This window comes from Drosophila busckii, chromosome 3R (genome assembly GCF_011750605.1).
Source record: "Drosophila busckii strain San Diego stock center, stock number 13000-0081.31 chromosome 3R, ASM1175060v1, whole genome shotgun sequence".
NCBI lineage: Eukaryota > Metazoa > Arthropoda > Insecta > Diptera > Drosophilidae > Drosophila > Drosophila busckii.
This window is the reverse complement of record NC_046607.1, coordinates 2980915-2993573: the sequence shown is the minus strand read 5'-3', so window position 1 is coordinate 2993573 and position 12659 is coordinate 2980915. Positions and strand designations below refer to the sequence as shown.

The 12659-nt window shown below is 41.9% G+C and overlaps 3 protein-coding genes across 3 annotated transcripts; all 3 read left to right on the top strand.

Moving 5' to 3' along the window:
* Nucleotides 1-1088: 1088 nt before the first annotated feature.
* Nucleotides 1089-3781, top strand: LOC108601811 (organic cation transporter-like protein). The gene has a single exon (XM_017989747.1). The coding sequence runs from the start codon at nt 1562-1564 to the stop codon at nt 3236-3238; it is 1677 nt and encodes a 558-aa protein (XP_017845236.1). The 5' UTR covers nt 1089-1561; the 3' UTR covers nt 3239-3781.
* Nucleotides 3782-5759: 1978 nt separating this feature from the next.
* On the top strand, nt 5760-8253 carry LOC108601699 (organic cation transporter protein). The gene has a single exon (XM_017989612.1). The coding sequence runs from the start codon at nt 6127-6129 to the stop codon at nt 7795-7797; it is 1671 nt and encodes a 556-aa protein (XP_017845101.1). The 5' UTR covers nt 5760-6126; the 3' UTR covers nt 7798-8253.
* A 702-nt stretch (nt 8254-8955) lies between these two features.
* Nucleotides 8956-10591, top strand: LOC108602218 (amine oxidase [flavin-containing] B). Its single transcript, XM_017990264.1, has 3 exons — nt 8956-9406; nt 9485-9667; nt 9716-10591. The coding sequence occupies exons 1-3, from the start codon at nt 9030-9032 to the stop codon at nt 10575-10577; spliced, it is 1422 nt and encodes a 473-aa protein (XP_017845753.1). The 5' UTR covers nt 8956-9029; the 3' UTR covers nt 10578-10591.
* Nucleotides 10592-12659: the final 2068 nt, after the last annotated feature.

The window sequence follows — 12659 nt, the reverse complement described above, 5'->3', positions numbered from 1 at the left end:
AACTAATATGTTGCATTTGGCATTTTAGTCATTTTATATTAATCAAGTTTCAATGTGGACTCGTAAATAATGTTAACAACTTTCAATGTTGAGCTCGATCCGTCCCTGGCACCAAGTTACGCTGACTAATTGGGTCTAATTGAGACCGCTTGGATCGAGAATCAAACATCATACGATTCTTTATTTGATTTAGCCATGTGCAGCGTTTCAATTGATTTCGTAAAATAGTCAATTGTTTTATCTCTTTTTATTTATCAAAACTATTAATAAAGTTAAATGAACTTTGTAATAAAGTGAGCTTCAGCAGTAAACCAAAACCAAACGTTGCATGCAACCCAAAACCACAAACAATCAGCTTGAGTCAGTGTCTGCGGAATGTTATAAGACAGATAAAAGGTATTTATCAGATAAAACTAAAATCAACTAAAATAAAAAGGTAAATAAATAAATGAATGCTAAAAAGGCTTTATTGAAGATTAAGCATTGATTAATTGAAGGAACTGTGATTGAAATGTTCTAGATCAGTTAATTAAGAGTTCAAATCAGCGGGAGCTAAGGTCGCAGCATATGCCAATACATACATATATGTATTTTTTTATTGCCAAAAGCTGGCTGTTTAAATGTTTGGTTGTCATTTCGTCAGAGTTCCTAACTTGGCAGAATCGCATAAAACCAGTCCTAAACCCTACAATGCTCAGTTTTGTTTTTTTTTTTGTGGGGTTGGTTGCCGGCGCACATAAGCCAACTACGTCACTTCTGAAAGACTCTCTTCCTCTCTCGCCAGCGCTCTCTCAAACACTGGAACGCTTATTTGGGCCATAGAAAATCGATGGTATCCAAGTGAGTTCGCAAACACAAAGAGCGAGAGAGAGGGAGTGAGTGAGAACTTGAGCATTTGGTGAGAGCGCAAATGCAGCTGGCACTGTCATATCTAAGGTATCCCATGGCCAGGGAAATGATGGATACGGGCAAGAAAGCAAGTGCAAGAGCAAGAGCATGAGCAAGCGTTGTATATCTGGTAACTGGGACGGGGTAGTATCGTTCGGTATCGTCAGCATATTGTTCAGTCTGCATTCGGCCTCCAAACGTGAGGCATTAATTTCTATTTGAATAGTGAATGCGAGTGACGCACTAAAAGTTCAAACTAAACAGATTACGACTGTTGTTCGCGGTTCTTAGAAATTTGCAAAAAGAAATTATAATAATTGCGAAATTCTCTACGCTTTTATAATTATTCAAAACGCACACGTGTGGTAAAGAGAGCAATAAGTAAAAGAGCCAAATAAGTAATAAAAAGAGCGCATCATTCTGCTGACTATAGCCGTTGTTGCTATTGTTGTTGCCTCCGAACTGTGCGTTGCCGGCCGGCCGGGGAGTACAAAGTACACGTCACAAGCGCGCTGTGGAAACGGAATTCGGTGAGCACACAACATCACGAGATACGTAACGTATGCGCACTCGCCAAAAGCATAAAAGCACAAACAAAAAATTTGAAAACCGATTAGTGATTCACGGTTCGCTTTAGCGGCAAGTTGTTGGCTGGTGATTCGCGTTGGTTGCCATGGGCTATGACGAAGTCATTACGAAGTTGGGCGACTTTGGCCCCTATCAGAAAATCATCTATCTGCTAATCTGCTTGACGTCCATACCTGTGGCATTTCACAAGCTTGCCGGCGTTTTTCTGCTGGGTAAGCCGGACTTTCGTTGCGAGTTGCCATTCGAAGCGCGCAATAGCAGCAGCAGCCACTATGAGCTGGATCCGCAGCTGCTGAGCGCAGCCTTTGCTGCCCATGAACCCTGTACCTACTACAACTACGACTACAGCAATGAGACGGGCTTCAGACGTGCCGAGAATGCAACAGCTCAAACCTGCAGCAGCTATGTCTACGATCAGTCCAAGATCTTAAATAGCGCCGTTACGGAATTCGATTTGGTGTGTGGCCGGCAGGTGCTGGCGGCTACAAGCGATTCCATGTTCATGGTCGGCGTGCTGCTGGGCAGCTTTGTCTTTGGCCAGCTGAGCGACAAGTACGGACGCAAGCCCATCTTCTTTGCCTCGCTGGTGATACAAGTGATCTTTGGTGTTGTCGCTGGCGTCGCACCGGACTACTTTAGCTATACGCTGGCGCGTCTGATAGTGGGCGCCACCACTTCCGGTGTGTTTCTGGTTGCCTATGTCATTGCAATGGAAATGGTGGGTCCTGCCAAGCGCCTGTATGCCGGCATCTTCGTCATGATGTTCTTCTCGCTGGGCTATATGTTGACCGCAGCCTTTGCCTACTTTATACACGACTGGCGCTGGCTGCAGATCGCGTTGACGCTGCCTGGACTCTTCTTCATGTGCTACTATCGCATTATACCCGAATCTGTGCGCTGGCTGTTGTCCAAGGGACGTCAGGAGCGCGCCATTGAAATTATACAAAACGCTGCGCGCTTTAATCGCGTGGAGATCACGGATGAGGCGCTGCGTGATCTGCTGGACGAGGGCGTCAGCTGCAAGCAGGATCCAAAGCTGCAGCAGCAAGCGGTTGAAAATAAGCCCGCATCGGTTTGGGATCTGCTGCACTATCCGAATCTGCGCCGCAAGACGCTGGTCATCTTCTACGATTGGTTGGCCTGCACTGGCGTCTACTATGGCATCTCTTGGAGCACTAAGAATCTAGCTGGCGATGTGCTTACCAATTTCGTCATCTCCGGCGCTGTTGAGATACCCGCCTACATTTTCCTGCTGCTCACGCTCAATAGATGGGGTCGTCGCTTCATCCTCTGCAGCTGCATGTTGCTCTGCGGCGTCACCTTGCTGTTGACCAGCATTGTGCCCGAGCACATGTCCTGGCTAATCCTAACGCTCGTCATGGTGGGCAAGCTGGCCATTACTGGCTCCTACGGCACCGTTTATCTCTTCTCCAGCGAACAGTTTCCCACTGTTGTGCGCAATGTGGGCATGGGCGCCGCCTCGATGGTCTCGCGTCTAACGGGCATACTGACGCCCTATATAAACAGCTTGCACACCTATTGGACGCCACTTCCGCTGGTCATCTATGGGGTACTGGCTCTTACGGCTGGTTTACTCTCGCTGCTGCTGCCGGAAACGCACAACAAGCCCACGCTGGAGACCATTGCCGATGGCGAGAGCTTCGGCAAGAAGCAACGTGGCGATGCTGGCTTGGAGGCTGGCGGCAAGGAGCTGCAGCCGCTGAACGATGTAAAGGCCAATGGCAAGGGCCACAAGTTCTAAATATTATAATTTTAACTATTGCTTTCTTGGCCCTTCGAATGCCCCTGAATGCGGCAAATAGTTACTTAATTTAGTTTAAACTATTTAGAAAATTTTTCATTTACTTAGTTCCACGTAAACAAAAAGACAAAGTATTATATTTCTCTGAAATCTCATATACATGCCAAAAAAAAAAACACAACAATTAACAAAAAAAAATGACAACAGCACATTGCTTCATTGATGGCATTTAGCTTAACACAGTGGCGTAGCCTAAGGGGGGCGTAAGTCGTTGCATTGTGATCCTTGGCGCTCTCTCCCTTAAACTCAAACATTCGGCTAGACTTTAGTTGTAACCCCCCCTAACAACTAAAACACTGTATTAATTTTACATACTATATTTTTTACTATTTGTGCGCAATCTTTACGAATTTGTGTTAGTATAATTGTGTCTGTTTCAAAAAACAGTCTGAACTTGTGTACTTGTGCTTATCTCTATGTACTGACAAAAACTATTTGCCAAAGTAAATAAATTTTGAAACCTTTTTGCACTTAACTGCCGTTTTTTGATTTTACAAAGACAAAATTTATAAATAGAAAATTATAATAAATTATTTTAAATTTATATGTGGTTATTTATTTTAAGGATTGGGGAAACGTGTGTAAACATTTCAAAATGTAAATAATTTCTAAAGCAATATATTTGCATATAAATAATCAATATAAATAGAGCTATGTACAATTTGCCATAATTATCAATTACAAATGTTTGTGTGCCGTCGTTTTTTAGTAATACAGCACTTAAAAATTAATTCTAATATTATAAAGTGTCAGATCTAGAGCACTTTAGTATATTGTTTTTAACAATATAATTGACATCTGTACATATTTAAATGCTCAGCACTGTTAACTTTATTTACTGTACACGCTGAAAGTTTAACGGTTAATATTTAAAGAAGGTAGCGGCTTTTTTAATATTTGTTTTTAGTTTCTTATTCATGATTGTCGCTTGCCCTTGAAAATGAGATAAGGCAATTTACATAATTGCCGAAGGGAATTAATCAAAGCTTAAATTAAATTGATCGTATCAATGAACTTTGCATATGAATATTAAAGAATTCGTGTCTAATGCCACAACAAAACTTAAATACTCTATGGACTTAGAGTAAGAGTAAAGAAAACGTGCTGCGTTTAATTTATTAAACAATTACATTGTATATTAAATTGTTGTTTATCAGTAGCCAACCAGAAGTGCTAAACGTGCTATTAATAGCGTTTAATCAGTTAGTTTAAACATCAGCGCCACCTACACTATCGTACACTCGAAGAAAAAATTGTGCAACAAGTTTTGCATAATTCCAATTGACAAGCGCTGCCTGGCCCTAGTTTATTATTATAAATTCAAGCTGACAGCTGACGCAGCAATTTAAATTGAGTCTATGTGTGCCCGCATATATCAAAGCTAAGAATAACATTGAATTGTCGTTGCGCGTATAGTGCATTCAATTTGTTTGTCTATTTGCATTTACAATTATTAAGTAATAGCAGTTTGTCCTTTGTTGTTATTCTACTGAATGTTTGAGCAGCCAAACAAAACAAAGTTGTAGCAGCAACAATGTATGCTGATTAGGCAGCGTGTTAACCAAACAGAGAGAGCAATAGAGAGACACAGAGGGAGAGCAGCAAGAGCGCGAGTGTCAGATAAGCGAACTAACAAGAGCATTGATCAGAGAGCGAATATAAGTGAAAGAGCGAGAGCATAACACGCTGTCTAAATTGCACAGCAGCATGGATAATTGCCAAATATATAGAAAAAACACACACACACACACACACAGACAAAATTTGAAGAGAGAAATGCAGTCAGTTAGCAAATTGTTTAACTGCACACGTACAGTGAGCACTCGCTATGAACAAACAAATAAGTCATATGTAAGACAAAAATTATGAATAGGCTAAACTATTTAATTAAATGCAATATAATTAATACAATATTAAAAATACTACTACTACTAAAATACTAATAAAGTATAGAAAATAAACATAACAAATTCAAATAAATGATAATTCATGGGTCTCAATAAAATAAATAGTAAGTACATAAGATAATTAAATATTCAAGCTATTTAAATTCGATTAAAAATATAATATAACAAATAAATATGAAGAACGCAATTATGTGCGTGCTAATTAACGAGCGACTACTGTACTAAGAAACAGCTCATCAATCTTAAAGACCGGTGCACAGATATGAGGTTTACAACCCTGCAGGATGCCAGCACTATCGTTGATCCTGTGGCAAACAATGCCTAGAAAAATAGTCTCAAATTGGTGAAATTGCAGTTTCCTTTGCAGATAGGCAATTACCATAGCATGAGTCGGGGTGGAAAGAACGTGAGCGAACAAGCAATACAAACGCCCTTGTGTGAGGCCGTACGTCCGTCCGTCCGTCCGTCCGACCGTCCGTCGGAGTGTTTGTAGATAGTCAGTGTCGTTTCAACTGCAAGCAAGCAGAGCCAGAGCACTTAGTCGCATACTAGCACAGATCGCGAACGGTTGCTAAGTACAAGACGGCTCCACAAACTCAGTTAGTTGCTGATAAATAAAATTTACAAACAAACAAACAAACACAAATAATCGAATTTTATACGAAATATACATTGTGGCGCGTAAAGACTGTAACTAAATCAAAATATTAATAGATATAATAATAAGCGCAACAGCTGTCGATTGCACAAGCACGAAACCAGTTACAACGCGGCGTATACGCAACGTCGACTGTGGTTTTGGTACAAAAGGCGCCCCACAAGCACAAGTTGCGCCCAGGCGCTTGATCATTGCTCTAAATCATACGATCATTGCTGCTACGCTGTGATTAGCAAACTAATCATATCTCGCGCCTATCAGCCATGGGCTACGATGACGTCATTACGCACTTGGGCGAGTTCGGTCGCTATCAGAAGCGTATCTATCTGCTGCTCTGTCTGCCGGCCATAGTCTGCGCGTTTCATAAGCTAGCCGGCGTGTTTCTTTTGGCGCGCCCCGAGCATCGCTGTCTGCTGCCGCAGGAGCAAGTGGGCAATGTCAGCTTTGAATCCTTTCCACGCGCGTCTTGGTCGCTGGCCTATCCCAACGACAGCATAAGCGGCAAGCCGAACACATGCGTGTACTACGATGTGGACTACAGTGCGTTGTATCTGAGCGGCAATCAAAGCTATACGAATGCCACGCTGCAGTGCAGCAGCCATGTCTACGATCAGTCCAAGATACGCAACAGCGCTGTAACCGAATGGGACATGGTATGTCAACGTAAGATGCTGGCCGCCAGCAGCGATGCTTTGTTCATGCTTGGCGTGCTGCTGGGCAGCTTTGTCTTTGGCCAAATGTCGGATAAACTGGGACGCAAACCCACGTTCTTTGCCTCTCTGGTGATACAAGTGATCTTTGGTGTGGTCGCGGGTCTGGCACCGGATTACTTTAGCTACAGCATATCGCGCTTGATTGTGGGCGCGACTACCTCGGGCGTTTTTCTGGTGGCCTATGTCATAGCTATGGAAATGGTGGGTGCATCCTATCGCCTCTTTGCAGGCGTGGCCGTGCAAATGTTCTTCTCCGTGGGCTTTATGCTCACTGCAGGCTTTGCCTACTTTATACACGACTGGCGCTGGCTGCAGATTGCGCTAACGCTGCCTGGGCTGCTCTTTATGTGCTACTTCTGGATTATACCCGAATCGGCGCGCTGGCTGCTGTCCAAGGGACGCAAGGAAGAAGCTTTCGCTATTATAGCGCATGCCGCCAAGGAAAACAAGGTGCAAATACCCAGCGAGCTGTATGATCAGCTGGTGGTGGAGCTGGAAGAGAAACAGCGGCAGGATGAACTGGCAGCCAAGCAGCCGGCGCCTTCTGTGCTCGATCTGTTGCGTTATCCCAATCTGCGCCGCAAGACGCTGCTCATATTCTTTGACTGGTTCGTCAATAGCGGCGTCTATTATGGCCTCTCCTGGAACACCAACAATCTGGGCGACAATCAGCTGCTCAACTTTGTCATCTCCGGCGCTGTTGAGATACCCGCCTACTGTTTCCTGCTGCTCACGCTCAACAGATGGGGACGCCGCTCCATACTCTGCGGCTGCATGCTCTTGGGTGGTGTCAGTCTGCTCCTCAGCATTATGGTGCCGGCGCATATGAACTGGCTGCTCATTGCCTGCGCTATGATCGGCAAACTGGCCATCACTGCCTCCTATGGAACTGTTTACATCTTTACGGCGGAACAGTTTCCCACAGTTGTGCGTAATGTTGGCTTGGGCGCCAGTTCAATGGTTGCACGCGTTGGGGGCATCTTGGCACCCTATCTAAATCTGTTGGGCGACATTTGGCGTCCACTACCGCTGGTTGTCTGCGGCGCTCTCGCCTTCACAGCCGGTCTGTTATCCTTGCTGCTGCCCGAGACTTTGAACAAACCCATGCCGGAGACCATTGCAGATGGCGAGAACTTTGGCAAGAGCAGCAGCGTTGAAGTAGCTGGAGAAGAGCTCGGTGTCATGCTTAATGGCAAGCAGACGGGCAAGCCCGACAGCTGAGTGGACGGACATCGGCTGGCCGCTTCATTGACAACGAATTTAAGCAATTAGCATTTATTCATTTTAATGAAAAAGTATTTCAACTCACATATTAAGTCTGCAGCGCACTTTCAATTTAATATACACATTTTATTGTTCATTAAATTGTAAAAAGAAAAAAACTAAATTAACAACAACGGCGTATGAACTCTAGCACAGTTTATTTTTATATATGTACTACATACATTGAGAGTTGAATACACGTTTTGATTAGCTTGGCGCTCCGGCGATGATAAGCTGCTCTAGACTACGTGGCTGATAAACAGAACAATAGCCCAAGTCCACTGAACTCTAAGCTTTCGCACTATCTTTCTACTACTTTTGGCCAAATACAAATAATAGTCTAAGCACTTACATTGTCATTTATCTTCATTTGTTTTATGTTAGGGGATAAAAGATTTATAAAACTAATTTAAGGTGTACAAATTTTGAGAAATTAAGCTAAACAAATAATGCAAAACATCAAGTATACATAAATTAATTTTCAAAATTTAATTAGTAAGTGAGATATATTGTAAAATTGTAAATAAAGCTTGTAATGACAGCTGCAGAATAAATAAAATTTCGTAACTATTTTTTATTTTTTTATTTTTATTGGTTTACAGCTAGGCCATGCCAACTGAGGTGAACATGTTTGCTCAAGCGAACTTGTTTGTTTAGTTTCTTGCGGTTTGCATATCAATGCAAAATTATGAACCAAGCTGCAAGTATTAAAAAAAGATTGTAATTATTGCAGTTAAGTTAAGTATTTCTAAGAACCTAAGCGAGATGTTCCTTTAATGATTGCAAACAATAGACAATAGACTTCAATATATATATATATATATATATCCATTGTAGATATGATAAACTAATGTTTTATTAAATACACATCTCCTTAAATATAAATAAATGCGTAAAGTCTGCATAAAACTTGATTGCTAGAATGGCATTAAATTTAAACAAACAAGTTGTTTGTTTGAAACAACACAACAATTTCTTTTTGAGGCAAAGAAAGTGCTGCATACTTACCAGCATAAAAAAGCAAACTGCGCCATCTGTTGTGCGACAACGCAACCAAAGGTAAATTAAAAAAATTAGTTGCGTGCTTTTGAGCTTTGGGAAACTAACACGCAGTACAATTTGTATGTTCTTTCAAATCAATATGTAAGTGAACATAAATCAAAATTCTCTTGTTTTTAATTTCGTTTGAAATGGAGTTTGGCCCCCAAGTGCCTGATCTGGACGTGCTTATAGTGGGTGCCGGTCTCTCGGGTCTAACGTCCGGCATAAAAATTCTATCCAAGGAGCATGCACTCAACCTACGCATCATCGAAGAGAGCAGTGTACCTGGGGGACAGATCGCAATGCAGGGTGTGCGCTTCGTGAACAACGAGCAAAAGGAGCTGATTACATTTATGGACCAATTGAAGGTGCCGCTGGAGCAGCGACAACTCTATCCGGATGTTTCGCTCAAGCGCTGCTGGGACATCGATCGGGGGCTGATAGGTGCGCTGGCCAAGTTCGAACTGTATCGCTATATAGAAATGCTGGAGATGCGTGTGAACAAGTTTAGCTCGACGAAATTTCGGTGAGTTCTTAAGCTAAAAATAAAACAAGATTGTTATACAACTTAAGCTGGTTTTAAATATGTACTTATTGATTTCAGATCATTCAAACGAGTGCAAAATATGGAGCGGCATATTTGCTCGAATCTATTCTTCAGCATTTCACGACAGTTCATGTACAATATAGTGGAGCTGATCGGTGGCCGAGCTGCCAGCAATATAAACTACGATGAGTTCATGTGCATATGCAACTCGTGTGGCGGATTGAAGACGCTCATAGATATGTAGGTGTTATGCTAATGAAAATGATTAATTACAGCCTAAGCTTGCAGCTTCTTTGTTGTGCCCCCGTATCTGTTGGATCTGCCCTGCGAGCGGGTGATGGACGTTTTGCTGAAGCGGCTCGCCTATACGGAAATTCATTACAATGTACGCGCTACTCGAGTGCAGCACTTCAAGAACTATGTCTCGGTGCGGGATTCAATGGGCACTGAGCATGTAGCTCAAGCTGTCATACTAGCCATACCTTGGAACAAAGTGCTGCAGCTGGAGTTTGATCCACCGCTACCTAAGCAGTTTGTAACAAAGAATCGGCAAAAAGTGAAGTCCAGCAGACAAATTACGCAATTTATGGTGTTCTACAATAAGTCTTATTGGTATTACCAAGGATTTTCGGGGCATTTCATGAACTCACTGCCACTGGTAATAGGCTTCGAACTGCGACCCACTATCTACTGTGGCTACATGTTGCACACACCGGATGAACTGAGCAAGGTGCGCGACACTGTGCTGGAGCTGCTCGCTGAGAAGTTTGGCAAGGAAATGTTGACTCCCAAGCACTATGAGCAGAAAACTTATGATCTCAATGAGCCGATGGACAGGCCGCTAATCAAGCCCTGGCATAGAGTAATTTGGTCCAGTTCTAGCGCTGTCATATACAATCGAAACCTCATGGGCGGAGCCGTAGAGAGCGGCATTAGGGCGGCAATCAATGCGTTGTTTGTGGTGCGACCTCAGGTGGTCGGCTGGCGTGATCTGTTGGATGTGCAGGAGAAGAATATTCTTACTGGTGACGAGAGCGGTTACACTGCAGCGCTGCTTGGCCGATTGAATATTTATAATGTCACTTTCTATAGCATTTTCATTGTAGGCATCATTTACTTTCTCAATCTTGGCTATAGTCGTACAAATTAAACTGGTTTAAGCAGCAAGATGTCGTTCTAATTTTTTTGACATTGTCCAGCGGTCGGTCCAGGGGGCACTTACACCTCCTAGTCTTATGCGCAGTATGAAGCGAGAGAGCTAGAGATTTATTTAATTTAGACGCAGTTAAGTCTACATCACAGCGGTTATGTACGAATTTTGTTTATTTTTTGCATAATTCTAAGCTCATCTCGAGGGGTAATCATTCACTTAAAAGCCGACGCCTGCTGCCTGGAGCAGCTCCAACGCCAAATTCCATAAATTTCCATCAGCTATTTTATTATTATTAGGGATGCGCATACAATCAAATGTAAATATCATTGAAAAACTATAAAAATTATACTATTATTATTATAATTATTTTATTTTGAAGCAATTAGCGCTCAATTTAGGCAGCCAATTTCAAAAATCAACACATCTCTAATACTAATTTGCATACTATTTATATCTATCAACTACTCTGATATGTTTTTGGCAATTTGTAACTGAATTGAATCAACTTGAGTTGATTAGATTAGTGTCGGGGCTTAAAATGGGTGCTCAGCTTTAAATTATGATGTACAAATTTAAGTTATAAAAATAAACATTACGTGAATTGGCTTCTTAAACTCCCCCCTAAGCTTTTACAGCTATAAATGATACACGTGCATGGCGCGTATAAACAATAAGAGCATTAGCAACAATAGAGCGGCCAACCCATCTTGTAATACAATTAAATTGTCAACGCGGTACACGCCCAAGTGCATTAACATTTTTCAAATGCCCATCTCCCCCACACACACAAAAACTATCAATAGCAGCTTCAAACAATAAATAGTTAGGAATAGAAATAACCGTTAGATGTTAGACTACGGCCATGCAATTTGCACAAATTGAATACTAAACGAGTGCAGGAAGATTACATGCATGAGAAAACCAAACAATAATTAAAGCAAATAATTCGAATACAGCGCAAAGTAATTACTCACTGACTGACAGCCGCATACCCTGCAATTTTTTATATGGATGTGCCTGTTATTCAGCCCAGCCCATGGCAGCTGCTTACGTATGTTATCCGGCTATCCGGCCCGGCATTGATATTGAAGAGCGCACAATTGATTGACGTACACACGCAATTAGTTGTCATCAATTGAACTAAGCCAAGAGTTGAGAGCTCTTGATATGAAAGCCATACAGTTAATACAGTTAACCCCAATTCTGGCATTGAAATCTGGTTCTGGTTTTTAGCAATGCACCTTAAGGTTTGTCGATCCCAGCTGCTTTATTTATAACTTGGCTTAGCTGGAATTAATCTTTGCTTCAGTCATTAATATTTAACTCCCAAATGTCAGCGCACAAATTTAAATACAAATCGTTTTGCTGTTTGAATTACAATATTCATTCACTGATTTAATTTCTCTTCAAAATGTAAAGAGCGCAATTCAAGAGCACTGCTGGCTCTTTATGTACTTTACATTGTATGTGTGTAAATGTAAACAAATCTGGCGCCCAAAACAAATGTAAGACAAATAAAAATGCGCAATGATATGAATTTTTGACAAGAGCAATGCGAACTCGTAGCCCAAAAAGAAATTGCAAATAAATGAAATGCACTGAAGCGCGTGATGATCCTGTTGCGGCTAACTAGACAATTGTATACACTACATACATAATTATTAAGCGACTTGAAACAATGCTTAACTACATGTGAAAATTAATTAAATAACTTATATTCTCACACTTCATACACGCGCTAATTTATTTAAATTTTTATTGCATACCCACATAGGCATACACAGCTATAAACTTAGCTTAACTTAATCGCTCTCTCTCTCTCGCTCTCTGCGAGTGCTTAGTATATTTTGAAAAAAATTTAGTTAACTGCAAATCACAAAGCATAAATGAAATGAGCAGCAAACGATTACGAATCTGATGCGGAGACAAAGCAACTGAAGCATTTTCGCACTCTCAATCAGTGTGTGTGTGTGTGTGCGTATGTAATGCGGCGTACACATACATTATGTATTTGTTTGTGTGTGTTGCTGGCCGGCTGCTGCTGCTGCTGCCGCCGCTGCCGCCGCCGCCGCTGCTGCC